The following is a 25,952-nucleotide window of genomic DNA, read 5'->3' on the forward strand; positions in this document are numbered from 1 at the left end:
TGAGGTTTGAAGAAACAACAAGTATTTAAGACAGTCCTTCTTGACAGACCCACAAACAGTAGGATAAAATGTTTTCTTACTCCTTTTTTTCCCCTTTTCTTTTATCCTTTATAGACTTAAAGAAACAGGCACCTGCTTTTGTGATTCACTATAAACTACAAAAAAGTTTGATTTTCATGTCTCTTAGAAGAAAAAAAAAAATCAGACCTCGCAACTAAAAGCACAATTTGATAGGCTTTTCTACATAACCCTAACATGACATGCAACTAACCCAAGGCATTTTAGATTGCATTTCCTGGTAATGCAGAAGTTAACTGTTTGATGCTGAAAAATTAAATGTAAACAAAAACAAATTTGTTAATCCCCGAAGCCCACTTTGCACAGGACAAAATACAGCTGACAAACTCTTTTAAAGTGGCCCAAAATTATTGTTAAAGAAAGCTTAAGGCTTTTCAACAGTACCAAAGACAAGATTATCTTGTATAAACAAGATGATTTTAAGTCAGGTTAAGTAGAGTTAACACAAAAACTGAAACTTTTTTCCCCTCTCTCTAACCATACAAAATAAAAAAAAGTAGTTGTATTTTTAGGCCAAAAAAATCTCATTTTCTGCAATTAAAAATAGTTTTTAATTGAAGTTTAAAAGTTTGATAGTTTATTGTATTATACAAATACTGGTTCTTCCATACATAGCCAAATTCTACTGGGCATGACCTTTAAGCATCTTTAAAGTTTGTTCTGCCCCCTCAGTAAACAAAACTTTCAACACTGCTAAAATTGCAAATTTGAAATATTTACAAGTGTACAGTATATTTTTAAAATTCTATTCACAAGTGTTTGCTTTGGTGAGGTTTTATCTAAAATCCAAACTCATACATGACGACTCCGCTATTGGGACTCTGTAATTTTCTTTTTTCTCCATAAACACAATAAACCAAAGTAAAAAGGTATGCGGGACAGGGAAAGGAGTGGAGAGAGAGTCAGAAGAGAAGTGAAGGAGCCATAAAAAGTAGGCTTTACATTTTCTATTAAATCAGAAACATTACCTTACAGAACATGTCTCGGAGATCATCTTTTGGGCTAATCCACGATGCAACAGCATCACAAAAAAATATAAAGTCCTATAAGATTAAACATTACATAGGTTAGCAACTCCATATTTGCATCATTCCAATTTATAAATTAAGGATTTCTTAATTTGTAAATGTTGCAGGAACCTCAACTTCAATCCACACATGCTTCTATTATATTTCAGATTTATTTTCAAATGCGTTTAGTATTTGGATAAGGTGCAGTATATGAATGCCCTTAAGATTGAATGCCTCTATTAAAAGAGCTAACTGGATAAAGTTTTTCCCAGATATACTTGCCCAACTAAATGCACTGCACTGGAGAGAACCAAAGAGCAGGGAAATCTTTCAGAGAAAAGACAGACTACTGCAAATTTACAGCTGTAATACATCTCCCCCTGCTCAAAACACCCCCAACTCCCCCTAAGGCTGCAGTACTCCTCCTCCCCAGGAGAGCCGGGGTAAAGTCAATACAGCCCAAATTAAATTTTTCTAACCCACTAGTGTCATAATCCAACGTACCCCCCAAAAAATCCTGCATCCTGGGTTCATCTGCTCTGGTGGGTTATTCCTCTGCCCAGCCATTAAACCATATTCCCTTTCACATTAAGTTAAAAATATACATCTGACATTTCAGGAACATAGGAAGACTACTATATAAATGTTAAATAAAGAAAACTTTCCTTTTCTTTCCTTCCCTATTTTTCCCTTTCACCTCTTTTGAAACTATGTGTTAACACGAGTCTTCAAAAATCAAAATTAATGAAGCACAATGGGGGCAGGAGAGATGGAAGTATTATGTAGAGAATAAGGCAGAAGTGGAATGAAGTGAAGGAGCCAAAATGGAACAGCCAGGCAACTTAGTAAATTTTCATGTCAGGCCTCAAATTCCAGATCAATTATTATAGTTGTATGGTAGATACTACAGGCTCCATTTATAATCCTTAGGGTAAATCAATGTCAGTATAGATTGAAGACTAAAAGTGAAAAATTAGCATTTTAAAAGTTTAACAATAAATTTGCCTTTTCTTAGCTTTTTCTTTCAGCTTCTTGTAACAATGTTCTCCCAAGTGCCCTTCCCCTTAGACTTTAGATTTCATTCAGCTCACATGACTGACAAGCTACAACTACAAAAATTACATCATCCAATATTTCCAAGTTTCCAAATTTTTATATTTAATTTATTGTATACCCAACCATCTATCAGATTACAACTAAAACAGATCTCTCTATAAATCTTCTGCAACAAAAATGTAAGAGTAGGTTGTCTTTCAGAAGTGGTTTGACTAAGGCTACGATTTTGTCATGGATATTTTTAGTAACAGTCGGGGGCAGGTCACAGGCAAAGAAAAAAAAATCATAGAACCCGTAACCTGTCCCTGACTTACTAAAAACATCCATGACAAAATGGGGAGGGAGAAGGGTCCAACACTCTGCCCTCCACCTCCCACTGTGGCCGAGAGCTGCAGGGAGCTGCATTGTCCAGTGGCTGAGCAACTCTGGAGTCCCTCTGCGGCCAGTAACTGGGAGCTGGGGGAGGAGGGGGAGGAAGTGTGCAGCAACAGCTGGGCAGCTCAGGGGTTGTCAGTGGCGGCTGGTCAGTTGTGGGGGGCCCAGCAGCTGTGGGAGAGTTCCCTGCCACCAACGGAGGCTGGGCCGCTGCAGGGCCCCCAATGTCAGAGATTGCTGGAAGTCACGGATTCATAAAATCATAGAATATCAGGGTTGAAAGGGGCCTCAGGAGGTCATCTAGTCTAACCCCCTGCTTGAAGCAGGACTAAGTCCCAGACAGATTTTTGCCCCAGATCCCTAAATGGCCCCTTCAGGAATTGAACTCACAACCCTAGGTTTAGCAGGCCTATGCTCAAACCACTGACCTATCCCTTCCACGACCTCCATGACAATCTTAGCCTTATTTATGATGAACATAAAAATCAAGACTACAAACTTTTTCCAGAGTATCATTAACTTGTGTGCCAGTCTTCACTAAAGACTCAGTCCTGCATTCATCACAAGGGATTAACTAAATTAAATTTCATTATCCTTAAAAGATTTTACTGACTTTGATTAGCTGTGATTAAAATAAATTCCTATAACAAATGTGTTTGATATAGTTACGTGCATCCAAAAAGCAGAGCTGATAGAAAATCTGTTTTTCCAATCCCACAAAAGTTTTCAAGATTCTGGAGAAAAAAAGGCCTCAAATGGGATAAAAAGTCAAAATTTCAGAGATTTTTCCTCCAAAATGAAATTCTGAAATTTTTGTTTCAGGTCAATAGAAACATTTTCTTCCCATACATTTGAAACTTGTTTTAAAAAAATATAAAAGTAAAACAAAGTAAATTCCAAACCAAAGTACTCTGAAAACCTTTGTTCCTAAAGCGTCAAAAAAGGGATAGCTCAGTGGTTTGAGCACTGGCCTGCTAAACCCAGGGTTGTGAGTTCAATCCTTGAGGGGGCCACTTAGGGATCTGGGGCAAAAATTGGTCCTGCCAGTGAAGGCAGGGGGCTGGACTCGACCTTTCAAGGTCCCTTCCAGTTCTAGGAGATTGTTTTATCTCCTATTACTATTTATTTATTATTAGAGGGGTAGCCGTGTTAGTCTGGATCTGTAAAAGCAGCAAAGAGTCCTGTGGCACCTTATAGACTAAGACGTATTGGAGCATGAGCTTTCGTCGGATGCGCTCATGCTCCAATACGTCTGTTAGTCTATAAGGTGCCACAGGACTCTTTGCTACTCAGCACTTAGGTTCTTCTATGCACATTTTCATAAAATCACTTATGGTAGCTGAGCACCTTGCAGGTTCTACTGAAATCAAAGGAAGATGCTGGGTGCTCAGCATGTTTGAAAATCTGGCCAGTTCCCTAGGTGCTTATTTATCAACTTTTTAGAATCACAGCCTTTGTTTCTAGCCCTGGAAGACGACAAATTGAGATTTAAAAGTCATGCCAATATGCATTTTAAAGTGCTACTTTAAAGGTTTCTGCAATATAACATATCTCCCAACATGAAATCTGTATATTTTGATCTAGTACTTAGCTAACTTGGCTTTTGAGAGAGAGAGAGAGAGAGAGAGAGAGAGAGAGAGAGAGAGAGAGAGATTAAAATGCATCCATAACATTTTTTCAATTCAGACATTCCTAGAAGGTTTTTTTTGTAAAATGTGAGGCTAACTGAATGCATTATAGATTCTGTTGGCACTGATTTATGATGATCTGTGTAACTTATTCATGACTTCAGTACTTGTAAGTTACAGTCATAGCAAACTTAAGCCAGTAAAACCTTTAATGCTGCACTATAAAAGTTACAAAACACCACAACACAATGCAATGCTTTCTATCAGAAGATCTGGAAGCACTTAACACAAATTAAACCTCACAGCACATACCCTGAGGCAGGTATGGCAAATATTACCCTATTTGACACAGGAGGAATCTAAAGCACTGAGAGATTAAGCAACTTGATTAACAGCACACAAGAGATCTGTCAGAATCAGTCTACACTCCAGGTCCGACTCTCAGTCTTTTACTCTAACCGTCTAACCCACACACTATGCACCTTCTAAATAAAAGGAACTCTAGGATGAAGTGTGACTAAAGAAAAACTGCAGAGTAATTAAAAGCTATTCTAACACTGCAAATTAAAAGAAATGAACCAGTAACAAAACTGATTTTTAATCTGAAGTAGTAATTATAGTATAACCAGCAATATCAGTTGCTGAGATACTGAAACCACAACAAAACTTAGTAAAAACAAACAAAAAGCCATTCATTATTTTTCCATTTGTACAAAGAACATTTTGGGTGAGGTCAGTTTGAAATAAGTTTACATCTTTTGAACTCTAAGTTATGGTTTGTACACTTTGAAGTGATGTTGAGATTTAGGAAGTAAGTATTACATTTTTAACTGGACATGAAAACAGCTGCGATATGATACAACCACTTTGTGTACATATTATTTTATTGCACTCCTTGCCAAAAAGTATCTCAAATTAACTCTGTGTGTCTCCAATATTTCCACTACAATTAGAGTAACCACAGGATGAAAAAAACAAACTGAGTCAGATCCTTAGCTGATGTAAATGGTTTAATCCTCTTGAAATCAATGGAGATACACCACTTTACACCAGCTATTGTACTACCAATTGCACCAATACGTGCTTAACTTCTTTTACAGCATTCAAATTAAGCTTTTTTTTTTTTTTCCAACTGTCATTTCTATTCAATTTTAGGATGAGCCTGTCAGAACAAAAATCAAATGCCTATGCAAATATCTTACTTGGACTACTCCACTAGGGTTGACTGTGATCATGGTACAAATCCCACGGAAAGCAGAATCCTTTTCCTCATTGTCCCTTATGTTCCGCAGAGAGGTACACCTAGTAAATTGGAGAACCAGGCTATTAGGCAACAGAATCAGTTTTTATTTAATTTAATTAACTAGTTTGACAGTATTTGATGGAGTAAGAGTCACACTAAGGAGATATTCCTAGAATAGTTTTCAAAACACTTCAAATAAATATTTCAGAGTCTCTTTTCATGTGTAAATTTATTTGCATTTAGCTTCAGAAGTTAGATATGATGAAACGTCTACATTTTGTAGAATTCTGAATTTTAAATGCTGCACCATGTACAATTATGATTTCTAACAAGTGACTTGTATTCCATTAAATACCACTAAAATGTTTATCCACAGTACTGATAAGAGCTATTATAAGAAAAACAGACTATACTGCCACAGTTTGAAGTATATCAGATACCACTTACAGAACAGTTATTTAACTTTTACAGAAGCAAGCAAACTATTTCATACATAACAAATCTATAAACATGTATTCCTTACAGCAATTCAAGTCTAAGATTGAATTTTTTTAAAGTAATGTAATGCATAGTTTAACTTTTACAGTACTTGCATGCATCATATTATCATTCTGATGGATTTTAAAATGCTCTTTCATAATCAAGCTTATTAACACAGCAAGCATGTGACAATCTTATCCCATGCATCAATTAGTCGTTAGCCACAACATAAAATGTACATGACGGTGCTACTAAAAACTCACAAACCTGATAGGACAAGATTAGTCACATGGTTGGCAATGATTAAGGATTGTGATTTTGTAACCAACTGAAAATATATCTAAAAGTGAGATAGAGAGAAGAAAGAAAGTGAAGAAAAATGAATTAAAAAAAAAGATTGAATAATACACACCAGGGTCTTATAAACTGCTGTAGCATGGGGGCCACCTCTTGAGGACAAACGTAACCAAGACGACCAATTGTTATTGCTAAGGTAACGCAATCACGGTTATACACCACCAAACGCCAACCAAGACATGAGCAAATGAGGGGGAAGGAGAAAAAATAAAGAAAAAACAACAAATAACTCAGAAACAGAAACCAACAGAATCTGTGTATGATAATAAACATAAGATTTCACTAGTGCTGTTTATTACCACCCCCTAAAATAAGGGGCAGCAACATATATGGTATACTCTTGGGGATTTAAAAAAAAAAAAGGAATTAAGTAAATGAGAGAACACCAAAAACACAATTTAAATTCCAAAGGCTATTTGAACAGAGATATTGACTTGCCCTCTTCATATTTAACTCTGCAATCTTGTTACTTAGAAGTCAGTGATAAACTAGCTACTCACATGTATTATTTCTAATGTTCTTGGTACAAAGCACTAAGCATTTTCAGTGTATAATATCAGCTGAATATACTATAAGTAATTTAAAAGTTACTTTGTTTTAAGATTGCACTATTTGAATTTCAAAATTAAAGTTTGCATTAGATTACAATGTTAAAATTAAACCCAGAGAATGTGGTTACTTTGAATATGCTCTTTTATCTACAACTAAAATATTAATATACAAGCACTTTTCTTGCTAAAGACTTCATATATACAATTTCTTCATGATTTTTAGCAACAATTTTTTTTCCTAAATTAACTCAGCAGGTAAATAGCTCATTAATATCTACAGAAATCATCATAGTAAAATAGGCTCTTTAAATCACATCTACTAAATGCAATAGAATTTCTCTTGGGAGAATCTGACTTCTGGCACAAAGTTGTTAGCACAAAAAGAAGTTTATTCTATTTGTGTATCTGACTAAATAGCTTACTGCTTTTATTGTAAGGGACAGACTGAAAGGTAAGGTGATCATACAAGAATGCTTTATTGGTGTTCACTCAACTCACAGAAGATTAATCTTTCAGAAAAAGGAGAGGGTGGGGAATAATGTTTAAAGATTACTTGAAGCAAACTACATGAATAATACTAAAATCCAGCAGATTCATATGAAGCAGAGAAAGGAAACCTATGTTCAAGAGACATACTATGCAACACGCTAATTAAAACAGGCATTTGTGAGCACTCCCATGAAACATGCAATAAAGCAGATGATGCTCTCTCCAGTCAAGTTTGGTGTAGGATATGCTAGCTTTCTGAAATTCATTTTGGTCATATGACCAATTATATTAAAGCATATTGGTCACTTATAAAATACTTCTGTTTTCCTTATCTGCAATATCCATGGCATGCAAAATTTTCAGCTAAATTAATTTGAAGTGCAGCCTCACAGCAGTGTCAATTTTAATATACATACATAACATTAGTAGCATTTTTATATCAGGAAGACAGGCAGTTAAATGGTTATATTACAAGGTGGTTTTTTTTTAAACCCACATTTGATAAACTCCACTCATCTTCTACATTGCAGAAGCCTATACAAGGAGAAGTATTTTTTTGTGGAGGCTGAAGATTGTGCCACCTATTCACTTCCTAGGCAATGATTTTTTACTGAGTATGTCTTAGTTATATTGTTACAGGAGAAAAAGTTAAACAAAAAAATCACAGTAATACAAAACACATCAGGAAAACGTAAATATTTTGGCAGCATTTGCTTGCTATGCTGAATATTAGGGTAAATAGAAAAAATATTCTAGAACACATAGTATATAGGGTGATATCCTACAACAAACTTCTTGTAAGTACACCACATTCAACATTTATTTGCAATTACGTATCTACATTTACATTAACTATTAAAGGAGTAAACAACAAAAAATCAGTTTTGGATGCTTCTATAATATGCGCAACAGTAATAGACGCAAGCACTTGAGCACTGGACGCATGTCAATTACTACATCAATTAATGAGAAAAACAGAATTCACTTGTCGATATTACCATCTGGCAGTCTAATTTACATAGCTGCTCTAAAATGGTCTCTTAAATAAAAGCAGTATCTATAACATGCCAAACAACCATCTAAGTCTTCTTAAAGTTCACCTTCCACACTAATTTTGAAAACACTACATTTTTAACATTTAGTTTCACAAAATACTGGAGATGACACACACACAAACTAAAACACTTCCAATTTCTCTCTTTTTAACCTCTCATGATACAGTGCAGTCCTGTACTTATAAGCTGAATGACATCAGCTTATGATGTTTGTCTAAGAAGGAAGTTATTTCACCCTGTACAGCAACTAGTTCAAGGTGCATGTCCCTATGGGTACTCCACTTGAGCTGCGCATGCACCTCACGTGCCATTGATAGATTTTCATTAGCAGTGTCCATTCGACCCACACATGCGTTGCTGACAGCCGCATGCCCTGCTACATCAATCTGAGCAGGCAAAACACCCTCAATTCCTTCTCCACCACTGAGTCTCAGGAGAAACTGAAGCAGAGGGGAAGGAGGGTGGGTAGTGGGACACCCAGAGGGCAACAAATCTTAAAGAGCTTCAGTTACCACACAGGGTGAGTAATCATTTTCTTCTGGAGTAGTGTCCCTATGGGTGCTCCACTTTGGGAAATTCCTGAGGAGAATCACTATGAGGAGGCATAGGCTTTGGAATAGAGTCCAGCACAAAGGAACTGCACTGCCAACTGCTGCATCAGATCTAGAGGCACCAACTAAGGCATAGTGCCTGGAGAAGGTATATACTGAAGAGCATGTAGCAGCTCCACAGATCTCAGATACCAGAACATTAGCAGAGCCACAGATGTCAATTCTGACCTTGTCAAGTGAGCACTGTAACAAGCTATAATACATCCCAAAAATCCATTTTGACAGTCCTTGGGCACAAATAGCAGAAGCTTCAGATCTTTCTGTAAACAAGACGGAACAGCATAGGAGTCGTATGAAATTATTTAGTCCTATCTAGATAGGAGACGAACACCCTCCTGACATCTAGAGTATGGAAGGTGGTCTCCAGGTTGGAATAATGTGGGTTTGGAAAGAAAACTGGTAGGTAAATGATCTGATTCAGAGGGCACTTTAGGAGAAACCTAGAGTGTGGTTCTAAGGAAACTTTGCCCTTGTAGGATACTGTGAACAGAGGGTCTGCCATTAAGGCCTCCATCTCTGACTCTGCAGGCTGATGTAATAGCCACTAAGAAGGCTGTTTTCATGGACAAATGCAGTAACAAGCAGGTCACCATCAGTTCAAAAGGAGATTTCACAAGACTTAAGAACCAAATTACAGTCCCAAACTGGAATGGGGACTTTCACCAGTGGGAAGAGATTACCCAGACCTTTCATGAACCTAATGGTTGTAGGGTGAGCAAACAGTGAGAACCCCTAAACAATGGTCTGAAAAGGCAGCACAAAGAACACAGAGAACTAAGTGATGGTCCTGTTTTCTTTAGTTGCAGCAGATCTTCCAGAACAAGCAGAAGTGAGAAAGATTGAGGGAGAGCATTCTGGAATTCATACAAGCGACTAAATCTTCTCCACTTTTGAAGGTAAATATTCCTGGTAGAACCTTTCCTACTATTTAATATCTCTTATACCTCTGCTCACCAGACCTACTAACCCCGCAAACTATCAAGGAGCCATGCCCTTGAGTCAGAGAACGCTCAGCTGGAGATGCAGCAGTCAACTGGAGCCCTGGGAGAGGAGCTGAGGAGTGATTGGAAAATTCATCACTGAACAAAGCTAGGCAAAACAGGTAAGGAAACCATGCCTGCCTCAACCATACCAGAGCTATTAGGATAATTCTGGTCTTGTCCTGTCTGATTTTGTTCGCCACTTTGAGACTCAGAGGTGGTAGGCGAAACAAAACAGCTTCTTCATCCAAGTAAGAAGGAAGGCTCTCCCCAAGGAATTGTGACCTAACCTTTCCCCTCCCCCTACACTGCCTTTGAACTGAAAGGATGGCATTTTGTTTGTAGTTGTGGCAATGAGGTCCACTTCTCGAAATCCACAAGTCTGAAATATGCTGACAAGAACTGGAAATCCAGCTTCCATTCATAGTCCGGGGGGGGAGGGGAAGGGGGGGAGGGAAGGGAACCAGCTCAGAGCATTGGCTCTGAAATTTTTCCTACCCTGGAAATATATTGCTGAAATTCGTATGCAACATTTTATGCACCATTTCCATAACCTTATTGCTTCAGCACAGAAGGAAGGGGAATTTTACTCCTCCCTGACAACTGGTATCAAACAAGCAGTCCACGTGGTCAGTCTTGACTTGGATAGACTTGTGTCTGATGAGAGGCAGAAAATGAAGGCAGGTATTTCTGACCACTCTGCGCTCCAACAGCTTGATACGGAGGGTAGATTCTTGGGGTGACCATCTCTTCTGTACCATTACAGCACCAAGGCGCGCACACACCTATCTTAACAGAGATGCATCCATGGTTACAGTTAACTATTGGCGTCGGTTGGAGGCAGGAGATCCCCGCCCCTACATTGTGATTAACTATCCACCAATCTAAGGAGGGTTTTACCTGTTGAGGAACTTATACCTGTTTGTCTAGGCGGTCTCTGTTTGGCGAGTAAACTGATCTGGGCCGCCCCTGGAAACAGCCAAGGTGTAATCTCACACTCAGTCACAAAAATGGAAACCACTGTGTGACCTAGAAGTTCAAGAGCGCTTCTGACTGAAATCTGGGGGCTCCCTTGAATAGTTCTGACAAAGTTTGATAGTGTCGTGAATCTGTCCATGAGAAGGAAGGCCCTGGATACCAAGAAATCCAGGGATACCCCCTGTAAATCGTGTATTCTGAAAAGGAGGCAGTCTGGATTTTCCCCACGTGCAATTGGTGACCCAAAGTCCAAGAACAGAGAAAGTGCTTTCCAGGAGGCTAACAACACTTCTTGGTACGACCGTCCCTTGAGCAACCAGTTAAATACTATGATTGCCTCATGACGCAAGCAGGCAGTCACCACCTGGAGAATTTTTGAAAACACTCTCTGAGCTGAGAAGAGACCAAACAGGAGTACCTGTACTTAAAATGATCCCAGCTTATAATAAAATGCAGGAACCTTCTGTTAAATGGGAGTATCACTATATTGAAACATGCACTTTGAAGGATGAGGGCCAAAAACCAATCTCCTGAATCAAGAGAAGGAGGAGTTACAGATACCAGAGTCATCATCCCGAACTTCTGAGACCTCACAAATGTGTTTAGGAGTCAGATCTAAGATTGGCCTCTTTCCTCCTATTTTCTTTGCACAAGGAAGTACGTTGAGTACAAGTCCCTTCCCCAAAGCAGAGCAGGGACTGGCTCTCTCGCTCCTGAACAAAGAAGGGAGCTTAATCTCTTGTCTTAGTAGGAATGGATGAGAAGGGTCCCTAAAGAGGAAAGAGAAAGGTAATATGGATGGTGTAGCCCGATATTACTTTCAGCTCCCATTTGTCCAAGATGATATGCTCTCCTGCTTGTCAGAAATGGGGGTAGGTGGGCAAATCATTGCAGCTCTCAGGCTAAAGAGAAGGGAGGGTCCGAACCCTGAACCATCCTCACAAAACTGACACTTTAATGATCAAGTATTTTGCAAACTTGTGTTGGGTGGGTAGAGGATCTTTTTCTCTGGAACCTACGTGTCTGTCTAGGTAGTTTCATCAGTCTCTGAAAACCAGAGAATTGCATTGGGTGGGATGTTTGAGTTATTTGCCATCTACTGAATTTTCTATTGTTTGCAGGAGTGTAGCTGCCCAATGAATGTAATGTGGACCTGGAATCTTTAAGAGCATGCAACAACTCATCAGTATTCTCCATGAACAACTTCATACCATCAAACAGGAGACCCTCTCTCATATTCTGGACTTCTCTGGGGGAAACCAGAGCACTGTAGCCAGGATGCCCTGCAGTGGAGATGGAACGAGCTGCAATTTCTGCAGCATCAAGAGCCACCTCAAGAGCGGTCATGGCCAGTAATTATCCTTTAGCAATGATAGGCTGAAACTGTTCTCTTTAGTCCGAAGGAAGGTGTGGAATAAAGGAGCTAAATTTTGCATAATTTGTAAAGTTGCACTTGGCCATCAGTACCTGGTCCCTTCAGATCTTGGTCCCTTCTGATCTTGAATTCTATGATTCTATATTTCACAGTGCAGAACTGCAGGGTTGCTAGTGGGTAAGATTTTCTCCCCAGAAGGTCCAGGTCCTTCTGTTCCGTCATATGGGATGGATTTATACCAGTGTCTGCCCAGTGTGATCACCATTTCAACCATCAGAGAGCTGGCTGGAGGATAAGTAACTAGTCACTCAAAGTCCTTGGTGAGAAAAACAATACTTTTTAAATTGTCTCTCTTACATGTGGGTGTTACTGTAGTAAAGGTTTGCAAATGGTATTTTCAGGTTCCAGAGCCTCATTGTTATGAAGGGCAACTCTGGCTGATGTCACAGAGTGAAGAATATCCAACAGCTTGTGTTGGAATTCTTTGATTTCCTCAAAGGTATCTGTAAGGAGTCTGCCACCCATTTAATGAGGTCTTGAAACAGCAAAAAAAAAAAAAAAATAAAAATAAAAAAATCACTGGCAATAGACAGAGGAGGGGGCATTACCACCTCAGCCTATGAAGATGATGAGATGGCAGTCTGGGAGATAGCTTCTTTATCCGCCCTTCTCTCAATCCTCAAAAATTTCCTCCTATTGTTGGAGAGTAGACATTTGAGTCTCCCTATCATCCCGAGAGGAGAGGAGAGGAGAGGGGGTCTGGAGACTTGCCGGCGATAAAATGCCCAGGGACCCCAATATGGCCATTGAGGCCCATAAAGGGGTGGGGGTTGCATCCAGAGTTGTTCCCACCAGGAATGATGAAGTTCCCGGACACCTTCCCTGTCTCTTTGAGAAAGTGGGGTTTGTATATTCGTACATAGGAGTACGCCGAACAAAGATTAATGATACGGAAAGGAGATCTCCATTATCATCCTCTAATGGGAGAGCTTTGACTGAAGAGAGGTGACAGTACTGTGGAATGTATAAAGGTTCGGGGACAGAGGTTTTCAGTAGAGAGATGCTCAGTACCTGTCACCAACAGACACACTGGTTCAAGCAGTCACCAATAAGCCCTTCAGCTTCCTAAAGTGTTCCAGTATTTAGTTGTGGTACCGACAGACCAATACGCCTGTCCCTGCAGGAAGGTACCAATGGTTTTGAGCGCTTAACAGGTAGTGCTGATGTAAATGGAGGTTTAGTCTTAAATGGTACCAAAGAGCTCGATAAGGGTACTGGGAGAGGTGTTAAGTCCAATAGTACTGATCTTCTGTGTTTGCGCTCTGACCATCTCCACTAGACAATACTAGCTCCTTCTCAGACCCATGTTTATTCTTAGAGCTGCAGCATTTTCCCACCTTGCTGGTACCAGAAGAGCCTTTTGCCACTACAGCACCAAGCACAGCTGCTGACCTGGTCAGAGAGTGAGCACTTTCCAAGATGGATACATTAGGAGGGGAATTAGAGCGCCTCTTCTCAGGATCTTTAGAAAAGATCTTCAAGGCTTTCCCCTTTGTAAGAGTATTGCGCTGAGGTCAAAGGGCTGCTAGAGATCCCAGGGACTAATGTACAAAGGGGATCGCCTGACTTGGCTCCGAACTCAGGTGAAGGGAGCATTCCATCATTAACAGTTGCAACTTGATTTCCCAGTTGTCCTATGGCTAAACAGGAGTTACACTTCTGTGGGATGCAACTCTCTCCCAGGCAGTAACACAGTTAGACTGTCCATCGCTGACTGGAATAACCTCTCCACATGAGGCAGTGCTTAAACACCTGTGAACAGGCACACCCTTCACAGAGAGAATTTCCTCAGAGGAAATAATTCCTGGTTATTGAAAGATTGTTTTAACTATTACTACTACTAACAAACTAAACTAAATAAACTAAGTACAAAAAACTCAGCAAGCAGCTGAGGCACACAAAATGCAGACATAATAAACTCCATCTCAGGCCAAGGTGGTTGAGAAGAAACTGACGGCAGTTCTCCTGCACAACCTGATGTAGCCTTGGTACTGGGCATGAGGTTATCAGCAGCATATATGCAGACCAAATAGACACTGCTAGTGAAAATCTCGGATCAAAGGTGTGTGGGGCACGTGCACACCAGAAGTGGAATACATATAGGGACACTACTCAAAGAACTATGGTTTCCTCACCAAAAGGAAAATAATGAGTAACTGCAAAAAATTTGAGAGGACATTGAATTAAGAAAATGCCAAGAAAAAGTCGATATACTAAAATGAAACTCAGTAAATCATAATTAATTTAGCTTTTCTAGAGTATGGAAGGTGCTCTTTATACCAGAACATGCTCTCTAAAAATGCAAAAGAAACAAGCCTCAGGAGTGCATATTTAATAAGACACTTGCTAGCAGCTCCCAATATGAAGGCCACTGTCATTGGCCAGAATAAAAAACATGCATGCTATCACTGGAGTAGTTTTCATAATTTTTAATAAAAAGTTAGGCACTACAAACTACATTACACACTTAATTTTTACACTTTAATTTGACTGTAGTACCGTTACCACTATAGATCAAGATTTTTTTAGTGCAATTACTACAAACTGATTTCTCTCTAATACTGGCGCACCCGTTGGATGTTTTTTGTTTTTGTTAATTCCAAATCTTCATTTTCCTCTGCTATTTTCACATATGCAAATTATGTTTTCAAACTTTCCAAAGTTAGACACACACATATGCATGAATCTACATATGATATGCATCTAAACTAGTGTAAAGGAAAACCTCCAATTCTTTCAGGTCTAACAAATCTATTAATTTTATTAAAAGGGTTTAAAAAGCAACAACCATAAGAACTTAAAATATATGACAGTTGGCTCACTGCAGCACTGAGACTTGTAAAAACTTCTGCAAAACAGAGCTGTTTTTGCTAATAAACACTGTAAATGCATCAGTTCTGGTTTGGTTTCCCTAAGCAATTTTTAAAGGCTGTAGGTGATTTTTCATCTCTGAAAGACAACTACATAATTCTTTTCACACAAACATTTCTATTATAGGGTACCTGTGTTCTCTAACAACGTCTTTGGTGTGTTGGGTCTGTTAATGATTTCTACAAGCTGGTGCAACACCATAGGAATATAAGGCTGCATCTCTATACCTAAAATAGCCAAAAAAAAAAATTCAGAAGAAAATGACTATTAAAATAATCAATCAAAATAGATGTGTGTATATATTTTAGAACACAAACAAAATTTTCATTTGCCATTTAACTGAACAAAAAAGAAAAACCTTTAAACATTTTATATTGTAAACATGCATTTAAAAAAAATGTAAACAAATTAATCAATTCTTACCCATTTGAATGGAGATTTCGCCAATTGCCCATGTAGCATTGTTGCACACAGAAATGAACTCAGGATTTAGGTTGGTTCCCAAAATCGGCATGAAATCAGCTAGAAAGAACAATATTTTTAAACTGACTGTGTGCAGTAAAGTTATTTTTTTCCACTACTAGAAGTTCTCGGTAAACAATTTTTCATAACCTAAAAATATGTAAATACATGGAATGTCTCATGTAAAACAGACAAGAGTTAGGAGCAACAATTTTGCAACTAATTCCTCAAATAAGTGCGTCATGAAGGCACACATCATGTCATTGAACTGATAAAACATCTGACAAAGAATTAATTCAAATTTTAGAATTTCCAAGTCAGTCCAGTAATTGTTTGGAGGAAAGTTACAGGCCTCTCTGGCATATATCTCTGCCAAAGGGATCAGCAAGTCTATAAAAACCTACAATGGACACTATAACCCTTCTGCTGAAATAAAGAAAATAAGCTCTTGGATAAGCTTTTCACATTTTCAATTATTATATGCAGATGTTTGCAAAAGAAACAATACACTCCTAAAACAAGCAGTATAGGTTGTAAATCAGGGATAACATTTTATCAGCTTTTCCATTTTCAACAGAAAGTAGCTACATTAGTTGCAAAGCAGTTTGAATATGCCAGATCAAAGCTGACCATAGTATAAAATCAGTCTGGAGAAAAACACTCTTGAACAGTTTAAATTTAATTTAAAAAAAAAGCAAAATGCAATGTGCCTTTATAAAGTATGATCTAAACAGATCTATGTCCACACATGATTGCTGGTTCAGGGTGGTGAAAACTGAACTTTGCATCAGCCTGGCCCAGTGTGCTTAATTCACTCAGAAGCAGGGATAGTCTATTTTTTTGTCAAGGTCCAAATTTCTTGGTCAAAGTATAGTCAAGGTCCAGACTCCTGAGAAGAATACATTTATATATAAATAAAAATAAAGATTTTGGGGTCTGTTCAAAAGTGTCTGGCAGTCTGCCTATTGACTACCCCTGACTCAGAGGATGGTTGGTACTGCCACCTCTCTTCCCCATTAAGGTTTCTGCTGTGGGATGGCAGCTTTCAAGTCTGCTATCAGGCCTCCATAGGAGCCTTGGAAGCGACTACTACCGGCCCTATGTGATACTTTGAACTAGGACATCTACTCCTACCCTTAACAGCACCCACTCCCTAGTGAGAGGAATTGACTAATGAGTTAGCTGTCTGGTAACTGATACTGCCCATTTCCCCAGAACAGGCAGACCTTCCACCACCAGGAGAATCAATCCGGTCCATGGTGAAGATACCACCATCTTTTTCTTCAGCTATCAACATGTGAAATAAGTAGGGCTGTCGATTAATCGCTCTGTTAAACAGTAGAATGCCAATTTAAATTTATTAATTTTTTGGATATTTTTCTACATTTTCAAATATTGATTTATATTACAACACAATACAAAGTGTGCAGTGCTCACTTTATATTTTTATTACAAATACTTACACTGTAAAAATGATAAATAGTATTTTTCAATTCAATTTTTCAATTTATAAGTGTAACTTGTAATGTAAAACTTTAGAGCCTACAAGTCCACTCAGTCCTACTTCTTGTTCAGCCAATCGCTATGACAAACAAGTTTGTTTACATTTACATTGCCTGCTTCTTATTTACAATGTCACCTGAAAGTAAGAACAGGCATTCGCATGGCACTTTTGCAGCTGGCGTTGCAAGGTATTTACGTGCCAAAGATGCTAAACATTCACATGCCCCTTCATGCTTCGACCATCATTCCCAGAGGATGTGCTTCCATGCGGATGCTTGTTAAAAAAAATAATGCATTAATTAAATTTGTGACTGAATTCCTTGGGGGGGGGGGGGAGAATTGTATGTCTCCCATTCTGTTTTACCCACATTCTGCCATATATTTCATGCTATAGCAGTGTCGGATGATGACCCAGCACATGTTCGTTTTAAGAACACTTTTACTGCAGATCTGACAAAACGCAAAGAAGGTACCAATGTGAGATTTCTAAAAATAGCTACAGCAGTTGACCCAAGGTTTAAGACTCTGAAGTGCTTTCCAAAATCTGAGAGGGACGAGGTAGGGAGCATGCTTTCAGAAGTCTTAAAAGAGCAACACTCTGATGCAGAAACTACAGAACTCAAACCATCAAAAAAGAAAATCAACCTTCTGCTGGTGGCATCTGACTCAGAAGATGAAAATGAACATGCGTCAGTCCACTCTGCTTTGGACTGTTATTGAGCAGAACCCGTCATAAGCATGGACACATGTCCTCTGCAATGGTGGTTAAAGCATGAAGGAAAATATGAATCTTTAGCACATCTGGCACGTAAATATCTTGCAACACCGGCTACAACAGTGCCATGAGAACACCTGTTCTCACTTTCAGGTGACATTGTAAATGAGAAGCGGGCAGCATTATCGCCTGCAAATGTAAAACTTTTTTGTCAAAGTAATTGGCTGAAGTATGACTGAGTGGACTTGTAGGCTCTAAAGTTTTACTTTTTTTTAAAATGCTTTTTAGGTACATAATTCTGCACTTGTAAGTTCAACTTTCATGATAATAAGATTGCACGACAGTATTTGTATTAGGTGAACTGAAAAAATACTTTGTTTTTTACAGTGCAATTATTTGTAATCAATATAAAGTGAGCACTGTACACTTTGTATTCGGAGTTGTAACTGAAATCAATATATTTCAAAATGTAGAAAACACCCAAAAATATTTAAATAAATGATATTCTATTGTTGTTTAATCGCTTGACAGCCCTAGAAATAAGCTAACGACACTCTCTCTCTCTCTATATATATATATATAAAAAAAGAAACATACCTATGCAAGGCTTAACATGCTGAAAGCATGCCTTTGTCAGGTCACCTAACAAGGCAAAAGAACTCTGTCGTACCTCAGGCATTTTATCCTACAAACCAAAAAACCCACAAAGGGAGAAGAAAGAAGTTGATTAGAACTAGGCTTATTTAAAAAAATAAAATCCCAGGGTTTACAAAAAAATTTCTTCTCACCTGCATGCATTGGTACATTAGTGTCAAGATATTACTGCGAGCCACTAGCTGTTCAATGTTGCCTCCAAGTCCTTCAGCTAAGCCACTGAGTAAATCAAGAGCCACAATCATGAAGTCTTTATCTGGTGCCTCGTATTGGTCTGGCTGAGCATTGTGCAACTGTAATAAAAACACTGGTTAAAAACATGCACCTTCAATATAAACAGATTGAGTTCTCTCTATGCTATGCATGCAAATCAGGAATTGGTTTATGTTTTGTAACTTCAGTCAGATGTTGTTTGATGGATATGTTATAAATCCCAGTGTGATACACAAGCAGTTGCATACCCAATGCATCTACAAATCCTGGGAATAATAGAAAAATACCATGGCTTGTGCAAGAGTCTTCTGTACCAGGTTTACACAACGCTGATACACGGGTTCACAGTATGGAAGGAAGCCAGATTGCAAGGCAGTGGCAACCGAAGACAGGCACTGGAATACAAAAGCAATGTACACGTGATAATGAAAATGTATACTTTTTCTTTCACTAGGCCCTACTTAAATATAGAGAAGAGAAAAATTTAACAATTTTGGGCAGACACTATTTCAGACAATAGTATAACATGCTACCGTTATGGAAAACATGGTTTAGGACTGGGCTAATAATTTTCATGCCACAGATTTTGAAGGGGAATGTTCAGTTTACAGGAGATGGCTGACAGTGTCCAACTGGGAGTGCCTCCCAGTTGTTCTATGGAAGCAAAGTTGTGGGAATAAAAGATGGGCAGTAAAAAATGCTGTAGGAGAAGAACACAAGGACTCCAGCGAAACTAACCTAAAATCTTTGCTCTGGGAGGAGATATTCCCCAAATGGCTATATCTTTAAATCACAGAAAATCTCTTTCCAGTCAAAATGAATGAGTTACGCAGAAATGGCTTTTTCCATAATTAACATTTTTACCACTATGCCTAATCTCTACAGTCACACCCCCAACCTGAAGTCTTTTCAGAAGAAAGGATCATTCTTGTAAGAGCTACACTAATTTATGCACAATTATAGTTCAGATCCTTAAGATTCCCCACAATAAAATCCAGACTGCTTTATATTAAACATATTTATAACACGAAATCAACTTAGAAGAAGAGAGATTGGATAACCTATACAATTTCACACCAAAATACTTCATAACATTTACCTCTAACAAAGGGAAGAGATCTTTATCCTCATCCTTCAACATGTTCCATTTCTGGATTAGTGGAGGCATTAGCATCTGAATATATTCCTATTTGTAGTGAGGAAAAACATTGTTGATTAACTGATGGAATACTGAATTCCAAAATACCCAAGTTGTCTACCTCAGAAGTCTGGAACACATGATCCCTTCTCATCTCACCTCACATTTTCTCTTTTACAAAAAAGGTCCTTATGACATATCAATGGTTGAAATCACTACAATTGTTTCAACTGTGATAATTGTAAACAACTGTCTCTCCTGCATGACTATTTATGAAGTTTCATAATGAGTTCACAGTTTGATATTTCTCAGATTAGATTTTAGGAAACATCAATGTATTAACAAAGCTTATCTTTTTACCACTATATATTAGGTGCCAATAGATACACCATCACTGACAACTTTGCTCACAAGAGGCAGTTTCAGTAACATCCAATACGTGCCCCCTGGCAATGGACGCAGCTCAGTCAGTGGCGGGACACTCCACTGCCCCCTAGGCTGGACAAAGATGCAGACTCCAGGACCTACTTTTATACAGTTACAGGACAGATTACTCAGCCCTACTGACGTACTGAAGTACTGAAGTACAGCCCCTTGGCTCATTAAGGTGCTGTCTCCTCCTTAGAGCTATCTGTTTGAAACAACATGATCAATCCATCATGCTGTCCTTTTGACCCTGTCTAAGATGCACTTGCCTGTTCCTTGTTATGTCTGTGGAGCGTCCTGATGTCATCTTGCCACAAGTTCCTCTTATTAGCACTTATGTGTGGATGCACCTGCCTCTAACAACCCTATTCTTGCCAGCTTCTGTGAGTGAGCCCTGCCTCTGGCTCACAGCCCAGCTTTTGCTTAGCAATGCGATGTTTCAGGGCTTCATCTTACTACATTCTGCTGCAAGGGCCCTCCAAAAGGAATGAGAGAATAGTTCAACACTATTCCATGAACTCATGTGCACGGTAGGGCAAGAGTCTATACACCCCTGACACTGAAGACAGGTGGAAAACACTACAAACCTTGAAGGGGGCGACGGGGAAACACAATGAGAAAGCCCCATGTTCAGTGGTCCAGTTCTTCCCCAGAGAAAATATGACTAAACAGATAATTGGCTAGTGATGGAAAGTTTAAGAATCTCCTGCATTTTGAAGCATTTACATTCAAAACCTATACAATAGCTAATGATTTTTTAAAGGAGTTGAGAGAGACTTGTCTTAAGCACTCATTTTTTAAAAAATTATTGCTTAGGAAAAATATTCTACAGCAGAACTTGCTAAGCAGGGTTCTACAGCCTTAATACATGAGCATCTGCTTAGGTTTCAGCATGGTATTGAGTGACATTTTAAAAAAAAAATGCAGGCTAGGCACAATGCTGAGTGTGGTTTAATATTTTAAAGTTCTCATTAAGGTCCCCACCTAGTCAAAAGTAGTACAATGGGAGTTAGATTTAAAGAAATTCAATATCACAAACTTAACATTTCACTAACCCTATACACTGACTGCAATTAAACGCGTTCTTTTTTGAAAGATTCTACAGATATGACTCCCTATATTTAAAAACAGAAAATATTAGTATACTCAGTAATCCAAGTGCATCATTGCGGCAGTATAAAAGAAAAGTCAGGGGTTTTTGTATTATATAGATTTTAATAAAGATTTCATTTAAAATCTTATACACTGTACTGCAGTAGGATAGTCATGATGTTACTGTTTCACTATGACAGTGGTTTATACAGAATACAAATAATACTTACTGGTTTGTTTAGATGATGTCCTACAGAATCTGCTAAAGTTCCTATGGCATCATAAAGGATGAGAAGATTCTTATGCTGGTATTTACTAAATGCGAAGACCAGAGTGTCAAGTATATATGCAAGGTAAGGAACAAGCTCTGTACAAGCCTCCTCTTCTAGAGTAGCAAAGGCACTAAGGAGCAAAACAAGAAGTCAGATTGTTAAATCAATATAATTAAGAAGGTGACATTTCCATTTAGGGTTTGGATGTGATTTCCAGCTCAAGATATACTCCCGCTAGCTCAATGAGGGCTAGTTTGCAAAAAATAGAATGTAGCCACAGCAGTGAAAGCATCTGGAAGGGCTAACCAACCCATGTACCTAGCATCTGTGATGAGAGCACACTTGGTGCAACTAGCCCCTACCCTGCTACACTTTATTTTTAGCACACTAGCTCAATGATAGCTCGACTGAATAGGTCTCCTTGAGCTACCCCCACTCAAAGTGAAGACATATCCTTAAGCAGTTTGCCCCTTTAAAAATAATCTGAAATGTGTTTCTACAATGGCACTGATATCCAGGCAACCAAACTTTTCAACTAAAACTTTAAAGGGGCACAATTTTAACATTCTGGTGAACATAAAATTCAGACACATTCTCTTAAAGCCTATCATGCAAATGGCGAAAACCAGAAGTACTATTATAAATTTAGCTGCAGTGGGTTAACTGATGCAGCGGGAACTCTAACAATAGCTGTTCATCAGTTCAGATATATAATAGGGTATTTGTACTATAGCAGCACCTAGAGGCCCCAACTCCACTGTGCCTGACAATGTCTAAACCTAATGAGGAGGCAGTTCCTGCTCTCAAAAGCTCACAATCTAAGACAAAATGGATATAAAAAACAGATGTGGAGAGCAGAAGTGGCAAAAGTCAAATGATGAGCCAGTAGAGGGAACAGATTGCCCCCCCCCCCCCAGTTTTGGGAAAAATAGAGCAGTTTTACGTAGACACACTCTATATGCAATTAGGCCCCAAGGGAATCAATAAATCCCTAAACATGTAGGGAAATGGTCCTAGAGATGGAACATACCATTCCATAGGCACATTTATGGCAGAAAGAACACATATGATTGGATAGCGCAAAGATTTAATTGGCCTGGATTGAGTAAAAAAAATGTACAGATTAATATGCTACAGTCTGTCCTGAATGCTAAAAAGTTACTCCCTTTATAAAAAGTGATCCTACCCCTCTACTACTACTACTCAGTTATAGAACGGCCATTTTCCTGAATCATAATGGAACCATAGCACACTGTAGGTGGGCAGTGATTATGCTATTTGGTACCCACAGGTATTCCTCCTAAGAGGCATTAAAAAGCAAGCAGGTTAGAACTGTACAGTTACAACTGCCCCTGGGGCTGGGGATACCCAAGAAATTTCTTAATGGCAAAGGAACAAATTTTATGTTTGAGGTTATGTAGAAATTACACAGATCTGAAAATAGACAGTATTATATAACCATGGAACTTTTCAGTATGGTAGCTGCTTCAGGCCTTGAAATACTGTCTGCTGCACAGGGGATAACATTTTCTGCAATGCTGCATCCTATACTTGTGTGATTTGTAAATATAGCAAATAAGATGCCTGAAAGATGCCTGAAAGATTTCTAAATGCTGCAGCAACTCTGAAGGGCTCATACTCTTAGCAGCCAGCACTTCAGAATATACTACAACCCACGGTATTGGCTCAATCTATGTAAAACCATGCTGCTTTACATTTTTTCTTGCAAGCCATCACTACGACAGCTCGCCACTGTCCATTTCATGAAATAATCCAACCTTCCCAATTACCCCTTTATCACTGCCCATGGTCCTCAGTGATTACAGTCACTGGACCTCTAACTGTACATTTTGCCATTGCCAATTTGGATTACTTGCACTGTGTTTGTGGGTTAAAAACTTGTGAAATAGACATTCTGATGTCAGCAGGTTCTGGCTCATTCTATAAAGGATGGAAAGTTATCCCTGTAAGAGGGCAGGGAGAAAGGATTTTACGTAAGCAGCAGATCAGATTGGCTTAAAAGGTGGATAGGTTTCGGGAAATAAACAAAAAGGAAAAAAAATTTAACAAGTTTTGTACTTGTAAATATTTTGCTGTAGTACCTTGCGTCTGTTAACATCTCTCTATTTTGTAAGAGTTAGCTCTTTTGCACAAGGATGTGTCTATTCAATTTTGTAGAAAACCTAGCACAATGGGGCTCTGGATCCTGGCTATCGTCTTTAGGTATCAGAGGAATACAAATACAATTAAAATAGTAAATCCAAGCACAGGAAGGTTATAGGTTTAATACTGGTTTAGTAACAGAGGCTCTCACAGTCTGCTGCACACAAACATATCCAGCAATAGCCTACACTGAAACAGTAGGGTTCCTGGGTACAAACGCTTACATGAAGTTGTCCACTTTAAGGAGCAATTTTAAGTTTGCTGAGTTTTTAAAAATAAAGTTATATTATTGCACAGCCTCTCAAGACCTCCTTTCATGACCCCTGCAAGAGTTGTGACCCACAATTCAGAAATCCTGCATTAGACCTAATCTATTTACATAATTCTATTACAGCAATAGTTGTCTTCCATTTTCATTGCCACTGATCTTGCACATACAAGAATGCAAATCAGTAACAAAGTTAGCCTTTCCTTTTAAGGCAACATCAAAATTACCACTTAATAATGAAAATCAGGTACTGCATACAGACAAAATGTCCCTTATTGTACTAAAGTTCTTTAGTGTGGTAATCAACACATTTAGAGATCAAACTGGACATCTCAAAATGAACTAAAATCACCAAGAGGGACTTATGAACCCTACCACATTTGGAGTAAAGTTCACTATACAGAAAAAAAAATTAAAAAAGAATTTATGCCTATTTATTTTTTTAAATAAGTTACTAAAGTACTTATTTTACGCATACCAAGTACAATAACTTTCTTGACTTACCTGCAGGCAGCTTCTTGTACTCTCTTGTTGCTATCAAGGATACGTTTTAGCAACTCTGTCATTAATGGCTTCAAGTACGTGTCTGGGGGTTGACTAACTACCCAGTGTGCATAGCGGCTAAGAGTCCAGCATGTAATGGAGCGCACAAGAGCCTTTTTATCAGAGAGGCACTGAATAAGGTGAGGGATTAGTTCAGGAAGATATGGAATCATACCCTGCATGCAACCTACAAACACAAAAATATGTAATGTAAAATACTGCTGTTAGAAAGGCTTAAAATAACTCTGTCTTAATATTTCTCTCTTTATTGAGACATTCTGAAAGGTGCCAAAAAAAGAGACTAAATCTTACCAATATGCAATCAGGCTTATCAGGCCTGGAAGGCCTTAATATCTGTTCAACAACTTATTACTTTTTGCAACTTGTCAATCCATTTTCATCCAAAATTATCAATATCTTCCAATGCTCCCATGATACTCAAAAGCCTTGGTGTGCTAATGGTAGTTTAACAAGCACATCTGCTTAATAAAATTAGTTTGCGTTAATTTACTTTGTTTGATAAGACACAGAAGGTTAGTGCGCCTCAGTTATAAGAACACGGGCTACAGTTCCCTAAGGGTCTGCTCCTTAATGGTTGATCATTAATACTGCCAGTTTCCTGTGTTAAGGAGAATTAGGCTGTCCTACTCCTTCACTGCTCTCCATCGGAAGTATCCAAAACAGAGATCCAGACCGTTCCTAGCAATGTTCCTACCCTTTCAATTTCCAAGGAGCAGCAGCAGGGAGAAGAGCTGCCTAACTGCTTTCAGCCCAAGCAACTAGTACCGTATTTCTTAGTCCACAGGTGCACTACATAGTTAGGACCTTCTTTTCCTCTCTTGGGAGCGCTGGGGAAAAGGGGGGAGAAAGAGTGGGTGAACAGAGGTAGGAAGAGACAGACAAGATCAGTGCCACATGTTGGAGAAGGCAGGAATGATGATGAATGAGCAGGAGTAGGTATTCATGCAAGAGACTCTTGACAAAACAAGACACATCCATTAAAGATCCATCTAAATAGAGCTAGGTGAAAATATTTGGACAAATAGTTTATTTACCAAAACTGCAGTTCAGAGTTGACCAAAACCTATTTGTGAATTTGACATGAATTCCTCTAATAGTTTCATCTAGAATAAATAAAAAGGTGGAGAGGGAGTCCCCTAGCCACCGGACAACAGGATAACTCTCACTCCCTCTGGGCCAATTAATGTTTAAGTATTTAAACAAAGTAGAACAGCTTCAAACAGGAGAAAGAGAGACACACCCCACAATCACCCTGTATCCCAGTAGTTAGGATCACTCATCTACA

General features: G+C 38.6%; 1 protein-coding gene and 1 long non-coding RNA gene across 10 annotated transcripts in view; one reads left to right on the top strand and one right to left on the bottom strand.

The window, feature by feature from the left end:
* TNPO1 (transportin 1) overlaps positions 1-25,952 on the bottom strand; it is a 387,652-nt gene that overhangs the window by 19,949 nt on the left and 341,751 nt on the right. For all 9 annotated transcript variants that reach the window (XM_039544333.1, XM_039544330.1, XM_039544332.1 and 6 more), the window contains 11 exons: positions 24,608-24,833; positions 21,631-21,802; positions 19,844-19,930; positions 19,032-19,139; positions 18,666-18,824; positions 18,475-18,562; positions 15,621-15,719; positions 15,329-15,424; positions 6,283-6,358; positions 5,350-5,449; positions 1,047-1,121 (listed from right to left, as the gene is read on the bottom strand). In XM_039544333.1, the coding sequence (XP_039400267.1) occupies positions 1,047-1,121; positions 5,350-5,449; positions 6,283-6,358; positions 15,329-15,424; positions 15,621-15,719; positions 18,475-18,562; positions 18,666-18,824; positions 19,032-19,139; positions 19,844-19,930; positions 21,631-21,802; positions 24,608-24,833 (1,286 nt within the window). The remainder of the gene's footprint in view (positions 1-1,046; positions 1,122-5,349; positions 5,450-6,282; positions 6,359-15,328; positions 15,425-15,620; positions 15,720-18,474; positions 18,563-18,665; positions 18,825-19,031; positions 19,140-19,843; positions 19,931-21,630; positions 21,803-24,607; positions 24,834-25,952) is intronic.
* The window catches only part of LOC120407949, a 54,378-nt gene continuing 53,087 nt past the window's right edge, over positions 24,662-25,952 (top strand). The window contains exon 1 of the long non-coding RNA XR_005600347.1: positions 24,662-24,786. This is a non-coding gene — a long non-coding RNA (uncharacterized LOC120407949). The remainder of the gene's footprint in view (positions 24,787-25,952) is intronic.

This window comes from Mauremys reevesii, linkage group 6, assembly GCF_016161935.1.
Source record: "Mauremys reevesii isolate NIE-2019 linkage group 6, ASM1616193v1, whole genome shotgun sequence".
In the NCBI taxonomy this organism is placed as follows: Eukaryota; Metazoa; Chordata; order Testudines; family Geoemydidae; genus Mauremys; species Mauremys reevesii.